General features: G+C 42.6%; 1 protein-coding gene across 1 annotated transcript; it reads right to left on the reverse strand.

The window, feature by feature from the left end:
* Positions 1 to 331: 331 nt before the first annotated feature.
* On the reverse strand, positions 332 to 9,281 carry LOC133883712 (NAC domain-containing protein 75-like). Its single transcript, XM_062323129.1, has 6 exons — positions 8,719 to 9,281; positions 8,421 to 8,604; positions 7,208 to 7,761; positions 2,279 to 2,557; positions 1,806 to 1,910; positions 332 to 987 (listed from the first exon to the last, which is right to left on the reverse strand). The coding sequence occupies exons 1-6, from the start codon at positions 8,848 to 8,850 to the stop codon at positions 907 to 909; spliced, it is 1,335 nt and encodes a 444-aa protein (XP_062179113.1). The 5' UTR covers positions 8,851 to 9,281; the 3' UTR covers positions 332 to 906.
* Positions 9,282 to 26,845: the final 17,564 nt, after the last annotated feature.

Raw genomic sequence — 26,845 nt, forward strand, 5'->3', positions numbered from 1 at the left:
GCTACCTTCAGCAGCCTTACCGTTTGTGGGTGAAGGAATCCCTCGCTGAAGCTTTGGCAGCCCTCCATGCATGGCCATGCTGATGTGTCCGCTTGTGAGTGGAAGCAATTAATGCTTTCATTATTTGATGAACAGGTTGTAAACCATATTATGTCCTAAATCGCGTATCTTATTAGTGATAGTTCGCACCATTGTGATTCTTGCAATTAAATCTACAAATAGACCACCTCAATAACAAGTACTGCTTCACAATTAGGCCTTCGATTTCATTTTTTCCCAAATGTTAGATTCTTAATTTGTTCACTATATGATAAAAGGACAAATAAAGAAGGAAAAGAAATGGTGTGCATAATTAACCAATCCAACAATTACAATCAGAAAGCAATGAATTGTATAATGGTGTCCTGACCCCTGATTATTAGACTATAACGACAATTTGAGGAAAAAAGTCCAGGATGAACTATGATTGCGGTTATGATTTTGCATCGATCTCTGTGTACAACCGACGGTTAACTGACCGTTCTTATATGTGACGTCACCTTTGTTTTATGTCTCTACCTTTCTTTTTCGGATTCTCCCTTTTCCTTTTCCTCCAACATCATCTTTGTCTCTTTAGACATGTAAATCTGAGCACTCAAATGAAACTTCCATCCCCTTATCCAGACGCATTGGTTGAAGAGAAAGATACACGAGAGAGAGAGAGAGAGAGAGTAAAAAGTTGGTGTTGGATTTTGTTGCTATAACTTTGCCTTTTGTTTGCTTCTTGGAAGCCACTCCTTGCAGCCTATATATGTTGTATGTATGCTGATCATATCATGGTAGGAATGATGGTGTCAGGGTCTTGGTTTGCTTTTGGTTGCCTCTCCAAGATTGGCTGCCACTCAAGGTGGTAGAGATGTTGCTCTTCTATCCATGATGATCCTGGCTGTCAGGTGGCCAGAAGGATGGGTAATGCCATTCTGTGCTATCCTTGGCACCTGATGTTTCCTGAACGAATAAAAGGAAAAAAAGTTAAAAAAATCAAATCAGATTGACTTTTTCGAACAAGGAAAAAAGAGAGGAGAAAAACTAAATTGATTTCCCAAATTATTATTATTTTTTCATGTGTGAACTTTGATGCATTTGCCGTCCTCAAATTGTATAGAATAAGACTCTCCAATCGTAAAATTGTTGTTCTTGATGTGTGTGCTCGAACTATTTAAGTTTTGACCAACTTTTTTGTTTGTATAACTGTATATAGGTTGGTATATACACTCTTAGGCTGCTAAAAAGTGACACTTTGGAAATTGATGTGGTCTCTAAAATACAACTTTGACCGGTAGGTTTCATTATTCATGCTTGATTAATTGCGAAACAAAAATTATTTGAGTTTACCCTTTTTAGAGTTTAGACAGTAAATTCTTATATTATGATCTCACTTTTTTAGACCGATGTACACATATAATTTCTATATGCTATCTAAATATTCATAAATGTACCGATTTCAAAAGAGGAAAAGTTTGACTTCATGTGTCCCAAAATGTCACTCTTTACTGACTGGGGACAGTATTGCAATTTTACAAGTTTGACAAATTATTGGACAATTTGCATTTCGCCGACTGTGCTAGACACATGAAAACTTCGTTTTTGGCGGAAGGAGTTTCATGGTAAAGTTCTAAAAGGTAGCATAATGAAGAGAAACGACACAGGAAACAAGAGGAAATAAATAGTACTATATATGTACTAGTAGTGTCAAAGTAATTATTCCTACAACTTTAGAAGAACACTTCCATCAATATGTGAGCCATTGATGTGTGTGTGCTTACCCCTACTCCTTTTGTCCTCCTTGAAGTGCATCCCATGATCACCTCTTCGAGCCCAGAAGTTGACCGTTCATCGAACTTTTGATGTTGGTGTTGCCGCTCGACCTCCTAATTTGTTATTAAAAAAAATCAAATCAAACAGTAAGACTCGTTCCTGTCAAAATATAATAAGACTAATTATATAAAAAATATATACTACATTCATTCTCTTTTACTTGTTAGTTATAATATCGACACAGTCTCCAATAAACATGTTTGACTATTGCTTTTGACAACTATCTTTTGTTAAAAGTTTATAAAAATTAGATGGTGTTAAAGTATTTTTCGTAATAAATTTATTACTATAATTTTATATGTCAAATCATAATAGTTTTATGTATATTAATAATCAAAGTTTTTAAAATTTAACTGCACATATTTCATTACGATATCTATTTGAGAACAAAGATAGTATGATGCAAATTAATTACAGCTACCTGCTGATGATGATAACTCTGGTCATGATCAAATGGCTCTGGCGGTTGGAGCATGATGGAACCATGGTGAACCACCGGTGGCGGGGTGATCAGCGTGGCGACGGGGTCAGTCGGCGTGCTGATGTTGAATGCTCCCGCGGCTGCGGCCATGCGCTGCTGCTCATGGTTAGCATATCGATGCCGAGGATCATGCTCCTGGTGAAGGTGATGATGATGATGCCCTGCATGCACTTCGTCATCAGCCCTAGCTTGAACCTGACCTGACGCTCCCACGCCCACCTGTGTATACTCTGTGCGTGTCAATTACTTGCACAGTGTAATCACTAGTTTTTAAGTAATACTACCTCCAATTACAAATACAAGATTTTCAGTTATCAATCGACATAGTCTATAAGGTACCATGACAGCTAATCAGAGAAAAGACCGAACTAGGGAGCACTAGGGGTCATAGAGAGATGTAACTCAGACCGATAACCATTTAACAGCATTCGAACATAATTTTTTTTAAAGAACCTTGGAATGTTTGTGACAAGATTTTGAAGCATTCTTGAAGTAGGGATGAATATATATATATGAATTCTTGTGTATCTATAGAAATAAATTCAAATGAACCCAAAATGGCAAAAACTGGCCAATTGCAGATCGGTTTGATTTTTTTTTTTTTTACTTACCTACAAGTTAAGTAGAGGCTATTGAAGAATTTGGCAATCGACTATTAATTACCAACCAGGAAATCTTTGTTGTTAATTCGATTAGTAATATTTTGTCACAGGTCACAAAAGGGGTGTTTGCACACTAGATATCTTTCCAAGTTATATATGCTGTGAAAGTACTTTTCACGATGAGCATAGAGATATTAACTTTATAGTTAACTATATGCATTTCTATATACTGATGGTCAAAGCAAAAAAGCACTTGACCAGAACAATTCTTGGACAGCTTAAATTTGCAATTAGTGAAGTAATTAATTACTTAGCCGTTTAACAGCTTCTGTTCTGTTACAGTAAAAAGGAAATTATGAGTTAATATCTGTCAGTACATACTGTTAGTTTATTGAATATTGGTAGATAGGATAGGTGACCCGATTAGGAAAGTCAATTGCAAGCTGATACTACCACAAAAAGGGTGATTGTTGCTGGTTCCAAAACCCCGTCACTACCGGTTTTGGAACCGGTGGTCTTTATTTTGGCAGTGAAAATTGGTACTTAGGTGTTCTGAGGAGTAAAAAAAATGAAACAACCGGTTCGATGTCGAGCCGGTCGAGCTAGAGCTAACACCCTTGCCACAATCACAGTCGCCTCCACCTCGGCTTCCAACTGTCGATGCTGGAATCTCAAAATCAACACCCAGAATTAATAGAACATTTTAGAATCAACATCAAACTCAAAGAACAGAATAATCTTGAGTTGTCGCTGATACAGAATAATCTTGAACAAAAAACAAACGGCAAACACAACATGATATTGCCGCTCCGACCAAGTCGCCGCTGGGTGCCCTCCACAACTTCCCACTCCCCTCCACTCCTCGTCATGGTGGACAACCACGACGTGGACCTCGCTGTGGTCGAGGCCGCCATGGTTGAGGACAAGCCCTCCATGGATCCCGTGAGCATGATGAAGCCACCCCACCCATGGATCTGCCACCTTGCCAGATTTGCATACGAAGAGGGGTGGGGCGCAACTGACAATCTCGCTGTCCACGAGGTAGCCTAGACCCTCCTCCCGGCCCCCTTCCTTCCTTTCCTGTAGAAGCCAGCAGCCTCCCCATGTAAGTGCGCCGTCGTCGCCCTTCGCCCTCCCGCCCTCACGGCCATCGTCATCACACTACCGCCTAGATCCACCGCTCCTGGAGAGGAGGGGCGGGGGGTGGAGAGGGCGGCAGCCATGCCTAGAGAGGAGGGGTGGCGGGGTGAGGTGGTTGAGAGAGAGAGGAGTGAAATGAGGGGAGGGGATCCGATAAGGACTGCTCGATTCTGATGGGACTTAGATAATTTCGCTGCCAAGTGGACCGGATGTGAGCCGTGAAAAAAAAATGAATTGAAAGCAAATTTTGAGTTCGGGTTCACTACCGGTTCATAACAGTGATACTATCACTGTTAGTTTTTGTTAAAAACCGGTAATGATGATTATTAAAAACCGGCAGTGATGCATTGATGATACTAGTTTAGTATGAACTAGCACTGATGATGCATCAATGACGGTTTTAGTCGAACCGACATTGATGAGCCGCCGTTTATAATGGGTTCTGTAGTAGTGTGAGCTGATTTCTAAAGATATTCTTGTCTTGTCATACAATCTTAAATAGGGTTGCTTGCATTTTAAACAAAAATAACACCAACGTACATCAATTGATTGTACGCAGATCGTGTACTGTTATAGAGCTGTCTGGTCTACTTTGTTCTTATTTCAACACATTAAATTACATGATCGAAAACTATATGTTACTTCAGCATTGCATGTAGGTTAGAGACACCCATCAATGTAGGTAAGACCTCAAGTTCTCAACCCTAGCTTGTACTATTTTGCTGCAGCATTTTTTCTCACCCTACCATTCATCGATCAGACATTTTCCTTGACAACACCACACCCTTCCAAACAAGAACATCGCATCCTAGTCCTACCAAAATATTTCAGTGATAAGGGAAAAAGTAAACCTTCATCACCAAGAAAACTTGTTCATATCTATCTTAAAAAAATAAACTGTTCATATTTAATAAACATTAAATATATACTAGTTGTAAGAGTCCACAAAACATAGGGACACGTATCATCAGCTGCAGTGTCGTTGTAAAAGAACTAAAGGCACAAGTTTTAAGACCTTATTAAATTTTATGGCGTTTTTGGTTTTCTTGTGAGATATATAGAGTTTGTTGGTTGTCTTAATTAATCTCACCCATTCAAGGCCTGAATAGTTGAACGACCCTTAAATTACCCAACGTTGAACAATATACCTTATATGACAAGTGTCATGGCAGCTAGCACTACTACAAAATAGGCTTTATATACTGGCCTATCACTGTCGATTCATTACGAGGCGGCAATGATGAAGTATCACTGCCAGTTCACAACAAAATCTAGCAGTACAAGTTTATATGGGTGTGAACCGGCAGTGAAAATAATTATCACTGCCGGTCTGTAATATGAGTTGGCAGTGATAAGTATCATTGACGGTCTAATATACCAACTGACAGTGAAACTGTGCATGGACTCGAAAATTTTATACAATCTAGTTTTGGCTCAGAGCTCGAGTCTGGCTCTAGAGATTGTTCTAAGTCTCGCTCTCGATCATATATATCCTCCCCTCTCTCTCTCTCTCTCTCTCTCTCTCTCTCTCTCTCTCTCTCTCTCTCTCTCTCTCTCTCTCTATAGTTATCTCAGACATAGATGCACGCAATCCCCTGTGCTGCCTCCTTCGATCCCTACTACTAGCCATCGGCCTCCTCCCCTAACCCCTCCACATTTGCCTCCTCCCCTCGCGAGATCCTCCTCCTCTCCACCTCCTCCGCACTGGCGGCGGCAAGGTGTGGGTGGTGGCGGCGGACAGTAGGGTGGCGGTGGCGGTAAGGCGTGTGGGCTGCGGCAAGCATGGGTGGGGCGGCAAGCAGGGCAAGGTGGAGATAACAACGGCTGTTGTGGCACTGCTGCTCCTCCTCTTCACCTCCTCCACGTGGGCAGTGGCAATGGCAAGCAGGGCAAAGTGCAGATGGCAGCGGCTGCTACAGCGTTGCTCCTCCTCTTCACCTCCTCTGTGTGGGCAGCGGTAGTGGCAAGCTGGGCGGCGACGGTGGCAAGCAGGGCGGCGGCAAGCAAAGCAAGGCATAGACAGCGACAGCTACTACGGCGTTGCTTCTCTTCCTCTTCACCTCCTCTACATGGGCAGCGGCGGCGGTAAGGCTCGGGCGACGGTGGCGGCAAGCAGGGCGGGGAGATGATCGTGTGTAATGTGGTGGTGGCCTTCATGCCACGGCATTTTCTTGTGCAAGGCGAAGCTGGCGTGACGGCAGTGGCAGAGCGCACCGACGGTGGCAGAGCGCACTGGCGATGGTGACAACTGAGCCTGCTCAAAATCGAGCTGGCTCTTTTTTTTTTTTGGCTGCTAGAATCGCTTTCACTATCGGTTGTATGGTGTGGCTTTCACTGCCGGTTCCAAAACCAGCAATGAAAGCCAGTTTGAAATCGACCAACCTCTTGTGTGGGCCCAAGGATCACCACGCCAGCAGCCACTTGCAATGTAGTGCCCACATCAAGGGTGATCTCTTCTATCTCTTCCTTCTCCTCCCCTCCTTTTCCTTTTCTTCTTCTTCCTCCTCTTCCTTCTCCTCCCCCCCCCCCCCCCCAAAAGATCGATCACTGATAGCAGCAGGAGATAAAATTTATCTTTTAATTAGGAGATAAGTTTGGTTTATATATATATTAGGATTCGAGTTGATTTGTTTTGAGATAATTTTGATATGAGATAAGTTAGGAGTCGAATTGAATTAGGATTGCTTTGAGATTAATTTGGTAGGAGATAATTAAGTTAGAAGTTAATATTGATTGAGAATTGTAATTTCCACTCTCTATATATAAAGGGGCAACCACATATCAATATAATCAAGCAAAAAATAATTAATCTAATTCTCTCTTAATATTCTAAGTTTTCATCATCTATAGTTTTATCTCTCTCCCCTAGCGGCCGATATGGCCGGAATCAAACAGAAACCGACGTGTTGCTCGTTAGTAAGACGGCCCTTTTCTACCGAGATTCAAATCCTAGGATTCGACCCAGAGCTCAATAGGTAGTCACTTCCTTGCTTTTATGAATTGGCCTGCCCTTGTTACAAGGAGAACTCGTAACCAAATAGTGGCCTAGGCCTTTTTAAAATGCCATGGTAGAGCAGCCGAATCGCTAAGCTAGTTGGGAAAAAATGGTCAAATAAATTAGACTCACCTCCTCGAAGCTGCTCCTGAACTGCGCAAAGCTGAACTCGTCAATGCCGGCGGCGCCGTGGAACGCCGCACTGACATTGGATGAGGCCGCCATGGGCGCCGCCGAGTGGTCACTCCTCTCCACGGCTGCTGCCGCGGAGGTGGCGGTGGCTTCCGCGACGCCACACTGCCTCGGCTGCGTCTGGTAGAAGATCTTGGACACGACGAGCTCGCCCTCGCGCTCCTCCTCGTTATCGCCGAGGTGGTACTGGTGCATCACCCAGTTGGTTTTCTCCGGCTTGCGGTGCTTGCCGAAGTTGGTGTAGAGCACCAGGATCTTCTTGCACCCCCGCTGCCGGCCGGCGACTACCACCGGTCGTGTCTTTCCGGTCTTGTGCCACCGCGTCTCGCTCCGCTGCTGCTGCTGCTGCTGCTGCTGCGACTGCACTGCCGGGGCGGAGGCCGATGAGGTGGCGGCGGCGGGCGGCTGGATCTTGCGACGCTTGCGCGTGCCGGTGGTGTAGGCCTTGGACGGGCGGTGGAAGAAGTGCCTGCTCAGACCGTCCTTGGTCAAACCTGCATGGCCATGGATGTCAGCATGTGTAGGTGCATCCATACACCTGAAGGGTCAGAGCTGGCCAACGACATTTGTCTGCCAGGTTGTTTCAATTTTGGGGAAAGGGACGAAGAGAGAGGGGTGATGACTGATGATGCAAGTGGCCATTGGCTGTTGGAGGATATAACAACCTTTAGAGGAGGACAAAACCTAACTTTGGAAGATAGGGGAAGATCTCATGCCACATTTCATTCTAGAGAGAGAGATGTGCTACAACAACATTAATGTCGTACGTACATGCAGATGCGGTACTGAAGATTTGGATGTGCAATCTTTTTTTTATACAGTGAATGAACTTGCAAGTTTACAACATTAATAATGTTTACATAAATAAGAAATATATACGCATATCAAGTACAAATGCAGACATACCAAAGAAAAAAAGGACAATTCATGAACAGAAACAAAAAGGAAAGAATACTGAAAGTAGTGCAAACTGAAGCTGCCAAAAAAACAGAAAAAGCAAAACTCCAAAACAAAACTATTGCATCCTAAAAGAGGTAGAGAAAAATTCTTTCAAGAAAGAGAGAGGGGAACAAGAAAAGAACCCCCTCTTGAAGACATTAGAAACGTTAACGCTAGGCATCACAACAAGATCCATCTCTTTAGCTAAATTCACCTGGCAATTTCTCAGGATGGGTGTAGCAGATGCCGTCCTCCCCTTCAATGGTGGGTATGAACTCGTCGATCAGCGGGTGTGACGGCGCCGCCGCGACGCCGGACCGGACCTTGGCCTCCAGGTGCTCGATCAGCTCCTGATCCGTCGGGTCGAACTTCACCCCAGCCGGCAGCCCCACCCAGTCCTACACCCATGCATCAAAACAACAACATGAAAAGCTTATCAATCAACAACTCCATGGCACATATCTGCAGAAAAACCTATTAAAGTTGTTACGGGTCGTATCTAAGTGATGTACCAGAAGCCGGTCGATCTTGTGGCCGCACCGTGGGCAGCAGCTCGACTCCGACATGTACTTCCGTTGCTCCTCCATCCTCGAGCCGATGAGGTGGTGGCTGCCGTCGCCACTGCCGGTTGTTGCACAATCCATGGCTGCTAGTTAGAGAGCCAGCTGCAATTCTTCTCGCTGCCAAGAGTAAGTAGTACACCCTTTCTTACCCTCTCAGCCTGTGCATGATCACATGTAAGAGGATCTCACACGAGGCCGGAGGAAGAAGATGGGGGTGCACCGGTGCAGGAGGAGAGAGGGGAGAGGAAAGGGAAGGAGGGTGATGGGGGTTATGAGGCAGTAATTAATAAAGATTTGGAGACAGGAATTCCATGTGTTGATCGCTTTAACTGAAGAGATAGAGAGAGCAAGGGAAAAGGATTCCCATGTACACACGAAACACCTTTGCACACACGCTAGACCATGCTGTCCCTCCCTCCGGCCACCTATCTCTGTAGGAGAGATCGAGAGGGGGGACCTCTCCACATTTGTAACACTCGCAAGGTTATAAATAGCAGTGATATAATGACGATACAATATTGTTCTAATACCCACAGGTCGTAAAATACTAGCGAATTATGGCGACGATGCATATGATGCAATTCTATACTCACAAGGATGTAAATAGGAGTGAAACAATGGTGATACGGCGCTACATATCGTATGGGATATAAAGAAATATCGAATGGTGACTTCTCATGATTTATTGTGTGATTGTCGATATATCATGCGATGACGTGAATAGTACATCATGGTCAATATCCCGTCTCATTGGGTCAACTTTCTAAACCTTTTTGGCCCACTAAAGCCCATGATCCCATGCCCATAAATTGAAAATATAGAGGTGTCAAAGCCCTTCATCAATTTCTTTTACATCTTCTTAATTTCCTCCCCAAGCCCTTGTTCAAGTTTCAACCTACTGTGGCATGAAATTAAGTTAATCCTCCATGGGTTCTTTTTCCAGTTACTAAAATGTATGTTTACTCATCGTACTGCTCTAAAATAATTATTGTACTACGCAAAATTATGAAAAAAAATTATTGTACCCCAGCCCCAAAAATGCCACTATATGCTATTTACGGACATTAGTAATCAGTCAGGACATACCTTAGTAGATATACAACATATATTCAATCAAAATACGATCTAACTAGACTAGCTACACCATAACAGATTTTTAGGACTGTGATCTGTCGGGAAAATGTAGGTATTGCGGACAAATTTGTTATGAGCATACGTGTGTAGTTGGTTAGTTTGTTAGTTCGTTAGATAGTCATGGCATGAGCATCTTGTACAACCTATATATGTACGGCGCCTCTTGCGCTCAGACATCCGATGGAAAACTCTCATCGGACACTTCTGACATTCTGTTGCAACATCGAAAGACAATGTCTGCAACATCGGAGAATAACGTTCGCAACATAAAAAAACATGCATCAAAATAGTTCAATGCCATCCGATTTTAGAGGAATTCCCACTGCAATATCACATTATGTTTCATACAACATCCTAGATAAATTGGGTCAGCAACAAATTGGTTCTGCAACAAATTGAAAAATATTGATGCAATAATTGAAAATAACTGCTGCAACAGATTGATTTATCCATTGCAACATGGGCATTATAAAGAGAAAATATATAACAAATGTGAATAAAGGCTGCAACAAGTGCAGTGAACTATTGCAACAAAAACTCAGCATAACACACCAAAATTAGCATTGCAACATTTGAAAGGCATTGCTGAAATAATTCAATGTACCTGTTGCAACATAGACATATCGCCGAATTATGGATCCCAAACTCATCAGATTCGGCATGAAAGAGATTGGCTCATCTCCGATACTCTTCTCCCCAGAAGCAGCTCACTAGGAAGCGGCTCATCAAATCATGTCGCTAGGTCGAGCTCCACTCCATCCAAACTGATGCTTGTCACTAGGATCTAGTTTCTCATCGACCAAATCAATACCCCGCCATCGGGATCAAGCTCCTAGCCGCCCGAATCGACACCCTACCGCCGGGATCGAGCTCTCTGCCACCCAAATCGCCGCCATATCATCAAGATCGAACTCCTCACGTCCCGAGTCAACGCCCTACTGTCGGTACCCGAGCTAATCTTCACGGGATCGAGCTCCTCCGTCGGGATGGGGCTGGATACGAACCTGAGCGAGAGTCATGATGGGAGCGAACAGGAAAAGAAGCTCAAGAGAGGAGTGACAAGCGGGTCGAGCAGATGAGTTATAAGCTATTGCGTTTGTTTTTTGCTCATGGGGGAACGCGACGAGAGGGAGGCAGAAACTGCAGAATGGTTGGTAGGCTATGGTGGATGAACGCCAAACGAGTGGCTGAGACAGGCGGTCGATTTTTTTAGTTCATCGGACGTCAGTTTAGGGGCATTATCGATATAAGTATCACACTTGTGAAGCAATACAACCTGCGGTTGCTCCTAAACCTCTTCCAGTATTCTACGTGGTATCATGTTTTCTTGTTCCTACTCTTCTGCTGTTATAACTTGCCTTTGCGTCATGAGCTTGTCTTCCTCCTCCGATGGCTCCAACTCTGGATCGCCAACACACATTAGCTCACAAGTGTGCCTGAACCCCTCACATCCTCTTAAATTCAATTCATCAACATCAAAACCCATGTTCCCATTGTACTCAACTTCCATGAGTCCAATTACGGTTCCTGGAGCCAAATCTTCCATGTGATCTTCAGCAAGTTCGGCCTTGCCAATCACATTGATGGCTCTGTGGTGGCACACGACAACTCTGAGTGGGTGCAGATCGACTTCTACATTGTCTCGTAGTTCTACTCCACCATCTTGCCCGAGATCCTACGCACCATGCAAACTCGCCACAACACGGCGTACTCCCTGTGGCAAAGCATCAAATCGCTCTTCCTTGACAACAAGGCCACACACTCAGTGTACATTGGCGCCGGAATCTGGAACGTGTACTAGGGCGACATGTCTGTGATTGCTCACCATCCGGAGGGCTTGGGTCTTCGATCTTTGACCTTGCGGTACAAGCATCATCCGACAATACTAGTGGCCCCTCTTACATTGATGGGACCGACGGCTAGAAGAACAAGTCCAAGAAGAAATCAGGTGGTGGCAGCTCTACTTCCAATAATGCCACCTGCCCTCCTACAACCTCCATACTATCACCTTCTGCGTTCCCACTAGGCGTCAACCCGTGGGCAGGGTTATTCCAAGCCTGGCCCATGTTGCACGCACCGACGCCACCACCGACTGTAGGACTTCTCGGTGCCACAGGCCACAGGCATTGTCGGCGCTCATGCTCCACCGGCTGCTCTGGTGACTTCTTGGGACCAGGAATAGCTGATCTAGGCCCTCACCAACATGTCAATGCAGCCACCTAGGCTGGCGGCGCTGATTGGTTCTTGGACACAAGGGCATCCTCTCACATGGCTTCTTCCCCTAGTAAAATCTCCTCTGTCACTCCTCTTTCTCCTTCTTCTTCCTGTTGGGCGGAGAATTTAGCAATCCCACGCAACACACGGATCCATCCTGCATAACTATTGCTTTTCACGGCGACACGCGACTTGTTTGCAAGAAAACAAGCATAGGACCAGCAACCTCAGGGATCGCTGCCCGGATGATTTACGAGCAAATCGACAAAGAACTACCACTCAAATCGCGAGGATTCAAAGTAGCAGCGAAGAACTATTCTAAAACTACCCTAAAGTGCAGAAAAGTAAAGTAGAATGAAAGTAGATGCAAAAGCTGTGATTGACTGAGTTGTTGTAATCGACCGCCACCCTCAACTATTTATAAGGGGGACGTGGTCTTGGTCCTAGGGAATCAAAGTAGGACTCTATTCCAACTCTAAACAAATTCTGTTTAGCTAAAAATGTGAAAAGAATCTGAACAAATCTACGAATACAACTTGAGTCAGACCCGGACTAAACACCGGATAGTCCGGTGAGGGCAATTTTCTAAGCACTGAAAGGTCCAGTGAGTTCAACTCAGCTAAACTCTAAATACATTCTTTATACACACCTGATGGTCCGACGCTACCCTGGATAACACACCAGATTAATTCCTCCAGAGTGCAAACTCTCTATGCAAAATCATCATTACATTCACCGGATAATCTGGTGCCTAACAGACGCTTTCATTGGACAATTTCTTCTAGAGACCAAAACTTTCTGCACAAACCACCTTTGAACGAACTGGATATACCGGTGTATACACCGGGACATGCACCAAACTGGTTTTTCCAGAGAGCAATTCTCTCTGCAAGATTTGAAATATAATGCACCGGATGATACAGTGTTGCCGCCGGAACCTTCGTCGGATCAATTCTTGCCGAGAGCAATTTTCCAACACAAACTTAAGTTATGTTAACCGGATAGTCTGGTGTTCACTTCATGTCTCACTGGACTATTTTCCAGAGAGCATATTTTTTCAGCAATAATTGACTTAATTCATCGGATAGTCTGGTGACTACAAATTCTCCACACCGGACTATCCGGCGTTCATAGAAAACTTGGGTCGTGTCATTTTTTGCTATCAACACATGCCCTCCTATTTTTTTTTGGTAAATTTTGCGTACCGAAAAACACTCTTATGTAGTATAATAATAAATATCTCATTATCTACCTTATGCTATGACTTAGGGCGATCCGAACAATATATCAGCCATGTACATATGTTCTTAGGGTGATGATGACTACATCGACCATGCACAACTATATTTCTTCAGACTAGTAAATTACATCGGCCATGCATACTTACCTCCTCAAGCACTTTGCCAAACACTCAGATAATATTTCTTCAAGTAATTCCCATTGAGAGCTCTAGGCAACTTGTCTCCTTATAAATATTACAACATATACAAATTTACGGGTACGATTTCTGCAACTTTAAAAGGACCTTCCCAACTAGGAGACTACTTTTCGAACTTATTATCTCTAGACCCGATAGGTAAAATTATCTTTCAAACCAAATCTCCTACTTGAAATGATTTTGCCTTCACTTTCTTATTGTAGACTTTAGCTATTCTCAATTTGTCCTTCTCAATTTCTCTCAAAGCTCTAAGCCTTTCATCATTGAGATTATCTATCCTATCTATCATAGTATTATAATCATCCACGGCCGACAAGTCATTTTGTCATGCCACTCTCAATGTGCCAAGATTTACCTTAATGGGTAAAACGGCCTCTTGTTCGTACACTAACTCATAAGGAGTAATTTTGGTAGCACTATGCTTAGATATACGATAAGCCCACAATGGTTCACTCAAAACCTCATGCCATCTTTTCAGATATTCTTCTATCTTCTTTTTTATGATCTTAATCAAAGTTTTATTGCTTGACTCGGTCTATCCATCAGCCTGAGCATAATATGGTGAAGAACTGAGAAGCTTAATTCTAAATGATTTGGCAAATTCATGCACTTGATGAGAAATAAAAGAAGAACCTTGATCGGTAATTAAAGTTTACGAGATACCGAATCTATAAATAATATGCTCCAAAATAAACTTAATTACCTCCTTATGTGTCATGTTATTCAATGGAATGGCCTCGGTCCACTTTGTAAAATAATCCAGAGCAACCAAAACAAAGTGATGACCTTTGGAAGACAAAGGATAAATTTGGCCGATGAAATCTAGACCCTATCCACGGAACCGCCATGGTTTGATAATAGGATGTAACATAGAACCAGGAGCTAATTGTATATCACCAAACTTTTGACATGCTTCACATCCTTTGTAATATCTATAGCAATCATCAAAAAATGCCGGCTCATAAAAACCAGCTCTCCTTAACAACTACATCATTTTGTGAGCCGACTGATGCATACCAGAAATACCTTCATGTACTTCACCCATAGCAAATTTACTTTGCTCCAAATCCAAACACTTTAAAAGCAACCCATCTATGGCCCGGCAATATAATTCACCATCCAACATCACATATTTTAAAGCTTGTCGCCTAATCTTTCTATCTACCGATGAAATAGGATTTACTAAATATTCAATCATCGGCTTTCTCCAATCACTAAGTGTAGGCAAATTTGATTTTCAGGGCAAAACCGAACTGCCTTCTTGCTGGTCAGCCAAATGAACACTAGCACAAGCCAACAACAGTCTTTCTAACACAAAGAACATCCCTCTACTTACTCTATAACCGGATGTTTACTGTGCTAAATCATTTACCCTCATATTCTCTAACCTAGATATGTGAGTGATGGTGAAATCATCCAAATTTCCTATGATATCTAAACATCTATTTAAGTAACTATATAGTGACCCATCAAAGCAATGAAAAACTTTAGAAACCTGCTGCACCACTAATAATGAATCACCAAATGCTTCTATATGTTTAACACCCATAGATTCTAAAATTTACAAACCTAACAAAATGGCTTCATATTCGGCTTGATTGTTGGTACAAAAGTATTCTAAACGAAATGATGTTTCAAAAATAGCACCTCTAGGTGAAATTAAAATAATACCAACTCCTTGACCTTCTCTACAAGCTGAGTCATCAAAATATAGTTTTTATGGACACACACTAATAACATTAACCAATGTATAATTATCAATGCAATGATCAACAATAAAATCTGCGGTGGTGCGATTTGGGGCAACGGGATCGAGAGAGAACGGGAGGGCGGTGCGGTGCTACAGAGGCCATTTTATAGCACGGAGAGGGAACAGGACTGTTGTGGAGTCGTGGGCGCGGAGGCAGATCGTGGGCACGGCAGTTTCGGCCGATGGTTGCGAGAGCGAGCGCGGGAGGTTGGGGAAGGGGCTGATAGGTGGGCCTAGCGCGCTAGAGAGAGAGGGAGGAGCAGGCTAGCTGGGTTGCGCGGGGAGCTGGACTAGGCTTGCTAGAAAACAGGCGTCACAAGCGGGCACGAGAGGAAGATGAAGGCGACGATGGGCTAGACTGGGCCGCCGCACGGGAGAGTAGAAAGAGAGAATTGGAGAGATGGGCCAGAGGGTGAGCTGGGTTGCGGAGGAAAAGAAAAGGAAGAGAGAATGGATCAGGCCGCAAGGGATTTTGGACTGGATTGAGCCCAGGGAGAGGGAGAGGGAGAGAAAAGCTTGAAAATTATTTGGATTGTTTTCTGATTTTTTATTTTGAATTTGCTGAAATTTGGGATGTTACAGTGGATTGGTGGCTTAACCTACTTGAGGCCTAGGTGGCTCAAGGGCCAGACCGGGTGTCGACGATGAGCAATAGCCTAGGTGGCTACTCCAACATGACTAGGAGTGGCGTTTATGACATTAATACCATGGGGTAAAAATCCTTTGTCGGGTTTGCTCTCTCTACCTTCTTTACGTTTCCGCATTTACATATTTGCAAGTTACCTTTGCGTGTTTACCTTCCTAGAGTAATTTGGTATGATTGGCTATAGGTTGCAAACCCTTTTGAGCGGTAGAGTAGCCACACTATATAAACCTAGAGTTTTTTTAAATAAAAATTGATATAGGTTTATCTTGTGAAGTTTTTGGAGCTGATCAGTTTTAGATATACTAATTCACCCCCCCCCCCCCTCTTAGGATGTCATTGATCCCTTTCACCTGCCCGAAGGCTGGCGAAGCAAATATGAGATGACTAGTATTCGTGTCTAACACTATTCAACACTATCCATGTTCGACACTAGATCCAAGAAATGGCTTCATATTTGGCTTGATTGTTGGTACAAAAGTATTCTGAATGAACCAATGTTTCAAAAATAGCACCTCTAGGTGAAATTAAAATAATACCAACTCTTTGACCTTCTCTACAAGCCGAGCCATCAAAATATATTTTTTATGGACACACACTCATAACACTAACCGATGTATCATTATCAATGCGATGATCAACAATAAAATTAGCAACAATTTGGCCTTTAATAGATCTTAGCATTTCATAAGCCAAATTGTATTCAATTAAAGCATACGCCCACTTTCTGATTCTACCACTCAAAATTGGTTTTTACAACATGTATTTAATAACATCGGTTTGGCACGCAACCACATAAGTACGAGAAAGCAAATAATGTCTCAACTTGGTGCATGTATAACACAAGGACAAACACAATTTTTTAATAAACATGTACCTCGTTTCCGCATCCAAGAGATGCTAGCTTAAATAAGTGATCAAGTATTCTTTCCCTTCACTTTATTGTGTATGAATAGAACCTATCACTGTCTCTTGTGTAGCAACATACAGCCGAAACGGAATCCCTGTTTTGGGCGCCCTCAACACGGGGGTTGATGACAAATATTTTTTGATCTCATAAAAGGCTTTTTCCTATTCTGCCCCCTAGTAAAATCAGCTTCTTTCTTTAACCGAAGTATAGGAGTAAAGGCACTAACCTTGCCGGACAAATTAAATATGAACTGCCCCAAGTAATTAACTTTTTCTAGTAATTTTTAGATATCCCTCTTCGATTTTGGTTCCTATAACTTGCTTCTGGCTGCTATCTTATTGCGATGTATCTATATGCCTCTCTCATGTATTATGAAACCCAAAAACTTGCCCACTATTGGGGGAAATGCTCCAGCCCACAGGCATTACTAGGAAGTCACCGGCTAGTACCACTTCGGAGCCCTAAGGCTTCGGGCTCCCCACCGAGATTACAACCTCCAGAGGTTCTAATGGCTCATCAGGCCACTCCTTCTCCAGGAAAGGGAGGCAGCTAGCCTCCGGAGGGAATATTAGCAAAGAAAGGACACCCCCTGTAGTCATCTAACACGAATTGACCAACAGTTAATGCCAGTGCAAGTGGAGGCTATCCTGACACCCGGGACAGTGCGGCACCATGCCACAATTGACGACTGGCTCAGCATTGCACCCTTACGGTTGCTTGCACTATTGTATTTGACATAATAGATAATATCTTCTAGGTATGGGTAAAAGTATTTTTACCAGAGCTCAGGCTATGTAAGTTTGACCGGTCCTGGGCCCTACAGTCTGGCGATAAATTGTACCGTTATTTCTACTGGGGCATACTTATACATTTATACCCCAAATGGCACTATAAATACAAACCCCTAACCACCAAACCAGAGGACACACAAAAAATCCTTTAACGATCGATACACATGGTGTTCCTTTCTCTCCACTTCTTCTCCAAGCTTGAGCCATTCGTGTGAATGTGCTCTCACCGTGCTTGTTCGTGGAAGGCATTTTCTTCCTCCAACACCCACCGATACACCAAAAGCACACTTGAGTGGGTTCATCTTTAAACCATACCGGTGCATCCTTTCAAAAACTAAACGCAAATCGGCTAAATGACTATCTATAGCATCCAATTTGATAACAATATAATCAATATATATCTCTAAGATAACACCAAGTAAATCATGAAAGATCAAATTCATAGCTCTTTGATAAGTAGCACCGCCATTCTTTAAACCAAACATCATGACAACCATTCAAATAAACCAACAAAACCTGGGCAACGAAAAGTTGTTTTAGACTCTTCTTCGGCCATGAAAAATTGATTATAACCCACATTACCATCCAAAAAACTAATTCCTTTATGAATTGAAGCATCATTAATCAACATATCGGCGATAGGCATAGAATATTTATCTTTAGGAGTCAAAATCAATGCATACTCTCAACTTACCGTTGTTTTTCTTCTCAACCAGGACAATATTGGATATCCATTCAGCATACCTACAAGGACGAATAAACCCCGCAGCGAACAACTGGCTTATTTCTTCTTTGATCCGCCCATACATGTTAGGATTAAATTTTCTAGCCAGTTGTTTATGAGGTCTAAAACCCAATTTTATGGGAAGTTGATGCTCTACAATCTCACGGCTAAGTTTCGGCATCTCATGATATTCCTAAGCGAAACAATCGATATATTCCTTAATCAATGCAATCATTTTGCCTTTTTGGACATCATACATGTTTTTGTTCACAAATGTCAGCCTAGGAACAGTACCATCTCCTATATGTACCTCTTCTAATGGGTCAGCCAACGAAAAACCTTATCCTAGCTTTTCTACTTCATCAAAATCATCAATAGTTTCACAAATATCATTCTCTTTGGACCGATATTGTTCCACACGCTATTGTAACCAATCTAAATTACTTTGTTTATCCATTTATAACATTACATTGCTAAGCCGAGATGAAGAAATTGGTTGTACAGACACGGGTATAAAACCATCTCTAGTAACACTAAGAAAATCATAATCCGAGAGATCTTGACCGGATAAATATTGAACATTCCCATATTGCCAATCTACCTAAGCATCGGCTAAAACAACAAAAATCCATGTATCCGCATGGACAACCTCTACTTCATATACCCATTGAATCCAATCACGTCTTAATAACACGTTGTAATTACCTTACACATCGGCGACGAAGAAAGCCGTAGGCACCATCTTGCTCCCAATGGTGAGCTCCATAGAAATCATGCTCTTAACCTCCGTAGGATCACCGATGAAGCTGTTAAGCACCAATTTCATCTCCACGAGCTCATTGTCCTCCTTCCCTAGTTTCATGAAAACCGAATATGGCATTAAGTTCACGGTAGCTCCACCATCCACTAGCATCCTAGAAATCAGCCTTCCATCAATATACCTCTTAACATACAATGGTCGCAAATGTTGGCTCTATTCTTTAGGCTTCTCAAATATGACTTCCTTCAGACCAAGAATTAGTTGAGCAACCTCTTCATCAATGGCTCGAAACTCCGACGGCAAAATGAAAACCATATTAACGTCCATGCTGTCATGCAGCGGAGTATCATCTCTAATTATTGGAGAGCCAACTAGCATATCATCCTTATCATCACTAGGCATCACACTAGGCGCTACAACTTTCTTTACTCTCCATTCCTGTCGAATAGGCAACATTGGCTTGATTTCATTAAACACTTGATCTCTCACCTTTTTAGCTTGCGCTTCTCCCATCTCTTGCTTGCGGAATCTTTGTAGTCTTCTCTTTTGGTAGTGTGAGAGACCTCTAGGACACCATCGAGACTATGTTTTAGTTCCGGGTAGCAAGGGCATCTTTCTTTCAATCTTTCGATCGCCCGAACTATCGATCGACTTAGCACTAAAAGCGGCTTCTTCAACCCTTGGCTCCACGGGCTGTGGTGCTACTGTAAGAGATGCCAATTCGGTCCCAACATCAGTACCAACCACCTCTACAACTTTCTCTTTGTTGCCGCCTACAAAGCCTTCATTAACCGATTGTTTTTGCACTTTGTTTTCATCAACAACCGGCTGTTTTTCCTTCTGTTCCAGATCTAATTTTCATTAAGAGCACTTGTATTCTTCACACGATATGCCTTTTTAACTTCCTTTCTATCCCTTCAATCATTTGACCAATTATTTGAACCAAATCAGTCTTGTTTATGATGAGATATCCTGTCAAATGCCGATTGCTTTGGTGTTGGCCACCCCGGATGGAATGGTGCAAACAGCATAGGAGGTGGTGCCCAAGGTCCACACCAACCCCATGGTAGACACAGAGGATAAACCATCGGAGGAGACCGCCACATCATAGGCATTGGCGGTCCGAAAGGAGGAAACTAAGCTGCTGCAATATTATACCCTTATTGTCTCTTCCTTCCTTCAAACTCACATTTAGAGATGATCTTGAGCGTTTATGAGTATTCAGCTGATTGCCTCCCTTTTGACTGACCTTGCCACTTTCATACCTAACCAAAAGTGCACTAAATGTAGGTTTTGGCTTTTCAAGCTTCTTGATAGCTTTGCTCTTGCTTTCAATTACCTTCCAACAACCAACCTCTGGACTTTTTGGTTTGATCATCTTTGGTCTCACATTATCCTCACTAATGATCACATTCTTGCCTTTAGTCGATTCGGCTTGAGATAGCCGAATCAAGACTTCCTTCCCCTCAAAGTTCATCATGTTAATAGGGAATGGATCACAATGAAGCTTCATCTTAGAATTTTTAGCAAACTTCAATCATCCTTCATTAATGGCCGATTGAACCTGTCAACAGAAGACATTACAATTATTAGTAGCATGCGAATACAAATTATGCTATTTACAATACACAAGCTTCTTAATCTCCTAAAGTGGTGGAATGACATGATTATAAGACAAACTAATTTGCTTTTCTTGTAGAAAGAGATTAAGTATCCTATCACACTTAGTGACATCAAATGTAAACTTCATCTCTTCTTGCTGATCCTGTTGTGGAGTCAGCTTTAAAGCGGAGCATACAAATGGCTTAGACTTAACTTCCATGCCCACTCGGCTACACACATGTCTACACTATCATCGTCCGATAAATTGTCCTCACATTCAACTACATTAACACCCGAAAAATCCACTTTGTGTTTTTCACTAAATTTTTGAACTTTTCTATGCTCTTTGGCATGGCTTTCTTGAGGTAAAGCCTGCTACAAAACTTGGTTCACATCTAAAAATTCTTGCCCTTCTAACCTCTCTTTGAAGTATGCATGCAAACCAGCAAAAGATAATTCAGCTAGATCCCTATCAGATAGAGTTACATTAAAACATCGGTTCTTAGTATCTCTAAATCTCATAATGTATTCATAAACGGGCTCATTATACTTTTGTGTAACCGATTTCAAGTGAATTAAACTCAACTTTGTGTATCCAGTATAGAAATATTTATGAAATTTTTACTCAAGTTGTGCCCATGTATGAATAGAGTTAGGCGCAAGCAAAGTAAACCAAGTAAATGTATTGCCGGAAAGTGACAAAGAAAATAAGTGTAATCTTAAAGCATCACTACCTCTAGCTTCACCACATTGCTCAAGAAATTGTCCTATTTGCTTCATTATGGTTCTACCATCCTCCCCATTGAATTTAACAAAATTAGTAACTTTAAACCCTTTTTGCAGTGACACGTGATTTGTTTACAAGCAAATAAGCAAAGGATTTTGATCAGTAACATTGGGGATTGTCGCCTGGAAAATTTATGAGCAAATCAACAAAGAACTACCACCCAAATCATGGGGATTCAAAGTAGCAACTAACAACTACTCTAAAACTACCCTAAAGTGCAGAAAAGTGAAGGAGATGCAATAGTTGTGATTGACTGAGTTGTTGATGCAATTGGCTGTCACCCTCAACTATTTATAAGGGGACGTGGTACTGGTCCTAGGAAATCAAAGTAGGACTCTATTCTAACCCTAAACACGTTTTGTTTGGCCAAAAATGCAAAAAGAATTCGAATAAATTTACGAATCCAACTCGAGTCAGACTCAGACTAAACATCGAATGGTCCGGCAAGGGCAATTTTCTAAGCGCTAAAATGTCCAGTGAGTTCAACTCAGCTAAACTCTAAATACTTTCCTTATACACATTGGATGGTCCGGCGCTACCCTAGATAACATGCCGGATTAATTCTTCTAGAGAGCAAACTCTCTATACAAAATCATCTTTACATTCACCGGATAATCCGATGCCTTGCGGATGCTTTCACCAGACAATCTCTTCTAGAGAGCAAAACTTTCTGTATAAACCACCTTTGAACGCATCGGATATACCGGTGTATACACCGGAACATGCACTGAACTGATTTTTGTAGAGAGCAATTCTCTCTGTAAGATTTCAAATATAACGCACCGGATGATCCGGCATTGACGCCAGAACCTTCATCAGACCAATTCTTGCATAGAGCAAATTTCAGCACCAACTTAAGTTATGTTGACTGTATAGTCGTTCATTTTGTGTCTCATCGGACTATTTTCCAAAGAGCATGTTTTTTGGGGCAATAATTGACTTAACTCACCAGATAGTCCCGTGACTATAAATTTGCCACATCGGACTATCCGACGTTCACAAAAAACCTAGTTCATGCCAATTTTTGCTATCAACACTTCCTCCGTAATTGTTGGCAATGGTTCATCCTTTCCTGTCACACACTAAAAACACCACTGTCTCTACTCCTTCACGTTCTCTACATATGTAATGTCTTATTGCACCACACCTTATAAAAAATATTTTATCTGTTGGCTCTTTTACTCGTGAAAATAATGTGACTGTCGAGTTTGACACCAAAGGTTTCTCTGTGGATCTTCCAACCTGGGTGGAGATTCTGCGTTGTGATAGCGATGGTGATCTTTATCCCCTCACATCATCTTCATCTTCTTCGGCAATCTCGATGTGCTTCACTGCTTCTACCACCATGTTGCACCAGCACCTTGGCCAGCAAGGATTCCTTTCCTCATATCTTGCAATCATTTGATTTCAAATGTCATAAAATTGCGAATGAAACATGCCATGCTTGTCTCCTAGGAAAGCATGCACATCTTCCATTTTCTTCTTCCATGACATAAACTGAATTTCCCTTTCATCTTCTTCAATGTGATGTTTGGACCTCGCGGGTACTTAGCATTTCAGGCTTTCAATATTATCTGACGATTCTAGATGATTATAGTCACTATGTATGGACTTTTCCCATGTGAAATAAATCTGAAGTTGCTTCAATTTTGATTGATTTCCATGCATTCATCTCCACTCAATTCTCTCACCCCATTCTTGTTGTTCAGTCTGACAACGGCTAGGAATTTGATAACAACATCATGCGATCTTTCTACTTCACTCATGTCATCATTTTTCACTTGTCATGCCTATATACCTCTCAGTAAAATGGTAAGGCAGAGAGGATTCTTCGGACGCTGAATGACTTGATGCGCATGTTGTTACTTCATGCTCCCTACCCTATTGGTCCTGGGCTGAAGCCCTAGCCATAGCAACATATCTTCTGAGCCTCCATGCATGCAAACCCAAAAAGTTCACCACACCGCATGAGCTACTATATGGCACTACCCCATCCTATCAGCACCACTCCTCATAAACTTGCACCGTGATCTGCTCTAGAATACAAAGGATACCGATGCTACATCCTCTCTACGCGTAAGGTTATCATGTCTCGGCATGTCTACTTTGACGAATGAATCTTTCCCTTTGTGTAGTCCACCTCACCACAATCTACTCCAGCTCTTATCCCTCCAGACCACAATTGTGATGCCCTTGACATATCCACACGCAATGCTACCGAGCCCATCCCTATCAATCTAGCTATGCCAGTTTCGAGTCTACCGCATTTTGGCTCCTCGCAACGCGCACCTGATCCTCCCTCTACTCACGCACCAAGCGTCACGCCTACTAGCTCACCGCCTCTACTGTCGCAAGCACTGCAAGCCTCAACAAAACCAATACCGGGACATCCGATGACCACAAGTGCACACAAAGGCACTTTCAAACCTAACCCTCGATACTCCCAAATCACAACTGCGAAGCCAATCTCACATCTACCCTCCTCGGTTCGTGCCGCCCTTCGCGACTCGAATTGGAATGCTGCCATGCAGGACGATATGAAGCGCTCATCTCCAACAAAACCTGGACTCTTGTGTCATGTCCACACCATGCTCACATCATGCATGGGAAGTGGGTTTTCGGGCACAAACTTCATCCCGACAACACGCTCGAACGATATAAGGCTCGGTGGGTCATTCGAGGGTTTCGTTAGCACCCAGGACTTGACTATGATGAAACTTTCTCACATGTGATCAAGCCTGCAGCAATTCGTACTATGTTAACCATGGCAGCTTCACGTGACCGACCCATGCACCACCTTGATGTCAAGAATGTGTTCCTAAATGGTGTCCTCATCAAGCAGGTCTTCTACCACCAGCCACCAAGGTTCATCGACAGCAGTAAGCCCGACCATGTGTGTTTGCTCTTTAAGTCCCTTTATGGGCTTAAGCAAGCGCAACAGACCTGGTTCACAAGATTCTCAAGCTTTGATGGTACTCTTGGGTTCAAGAAGTCTCATTCTGATGCATCCATGTTCACGCTATGCCATGGTTCATCTACAGCTTGGCCCCTCCTCCATGTCGATGATGTCATACTTACATCTTCATCGATTGAGTTACTGCGCACAATCATCAATCGTCTCCACATTGAGTTCGTGATGAAGGACCTCAGCCCGCTTTCCTCGGCATCCACATTGAGCACTCTCCTCAAGGTTTCTTCCTGTCTTAGCGTGGCTATGCTAAGGATTTGTTGGAACCGTTCGGGATGAAGAACTCCAAAATGGCGGCAACTCCAGTCGACACCAATCCCAAAATCTCCACATACAAGGGTGATCCAATCTTTAACCCATCTGAATATCGCAGCATTGCAGGTGTCTTGCAATACCTTACCATGACTGGATCTCACATTTGCAGTGCAGCAACTCTGCTTGCACATGCACAATCCACGAGCTCCCCATCTCTCCATGATGAAGCGTGTTCTCCACTACGTCTGGGGCACCACTGGCCTTGGTCTTCAACTTCAAGCTTGTCTTTCTATTGATGTCTGCGCATATAGCGATGCCAGCTGGATCGGTTACCTAGACACATGATGCTCGACGTTGGGGTATTGCGTCTACCTCAATGACTCACTCGTTTCCTGATCCTCCAAAAGGCAAGCGACGGTGTCGCGATCAAGTGCCGAGGTAGAGTATAGAGGAGTTGCAAACGCCGTGGCTGAATGTTGTTGGCTATGATAATTGCTTGGTGAGCTCAGCTGCAACATCAACAAAACAACTATTGTATATTGCGACAACATGTCCGCAGTTTACATGGCAGCTAATCCAATTCATCAAAAGAGAGCCAAGCACATCGAACTTCACATACACTTTGTCAGAGAGAGGGTTGCTCTTGGAGATTTTTGGGTTCTTCACGTTCAATGGTGCTGGAGTAGCCTCTCCATCCTAATTTTAGCTTATGAGATGGTTGCTTCGCAAAAAAAAATGATGTATTTCTCTCACCTCCCTCTCTCTCATCCACATCACTAAAATTCTACGTAACATTATATAAAACAACCTATAAGACGGTTGATATGTACCAATATACTTGCCCTTGGATCTTACGTGCTTTAATTTGGACAACAAATTGATGCATGGTCCTAGCTTCCATTTATTATGTGTTTATATTTCCCCCAATTAAGTATTTGCACAAGATCAGTTTCTACAGCAGTTGTGTCATACGTTGCATGGGTACATAATTGGTGAATGACAGCTATTATGAGTTTCTGTAAATATGGAATCCTTCAATATGAACAGTTCGTTATTAATTGTTGCTAATCAACCCATTTAACCTATGCTCAACCTCTTCGTAGTACATATCCCCATGCGTGTTTAAAAGATGAGGCGTCTTCGTAAAGCTTTGCTAGTCTTTCGCCATCACAATTTTGCGGCAGGGCAGCTGGATTAATTTCCTGCTTGCTTGGAGTATTCATCTATCTCATGGAATTGTTCTGGTGATAAGTAGCCCAATCTATTTTTTTTCAATTACTATATGATTCACATATAAAAATATATATTATTATACACATACATCATACTCACAAACTCGTGAGTACACTGTAGTCACCAGGGTTTTTGAACCACAGACTTCACTCACCAAGAGGTGTTTAACGTGGCCCAATTTAGTTTCAGTGCATAGTGCGTTGTATATTTGTGTGAAGATACCTCAAGAACGAAATATCTTTCAACCCAATAATAACATTTGACCTTCCACTTGGCAACTGGCGGCAAGCCATAGATTACAGAATCCTCCTTGATGCATGTGTTGCTCTAAGGGTTTGACGGTGAGGGTGTAGATGAGTGTACGGTTCTTGTCAACAGCTAGGTGGGTGGGCAGGGCGGATGTACCTTCCTGAGACGACTTGATGACTTCACAGATGCAGATGAGGGAGTTTGGCCACCACATATGCAGATGCAGATGGGCAGCTCTCAACAACTTCTACCTCTCAAGATCTCAACTAGTTCAAGCAACAAGACAAACTGAATTGACGTGGTAAACAGTGTGGTGTTGGGGCTTGGCTCTGAGATGCTCAACTAGCTGGATCACTTCATAGTAGAAGAGGAATTCAACGTAATCTGTACAAACTTTGCAACTCGGACATTCGATGACGACATGCTTATAAGTAGCTCCAGAAGTAACCCACCCTGGAAAATTACAATCTGAATGTCTGAAGGATTAACAAAATCTATTAAAATGAAAGCTGAATTATTTCAACAAAATCTGACCAAACCTTGCTAAGTTGCTACTCAGACTTTAAAGACTAAGACCATCTCCAGCAGATACTTAAAAATACATCCCTTATAATACTA

This window comes from Phragmites australis, chromosome 10 (assembly GCF_958298935.1).
Source record: "Phragmites australis chromosome 10, lpPhrAust1.1, whole genome shotgun sequence".
NCBI lineage: Eukaryota > Viridiplantae > Streptophyta > Magnoliopsida > Poales > Poaceae > Phragmites > Phragmites australis.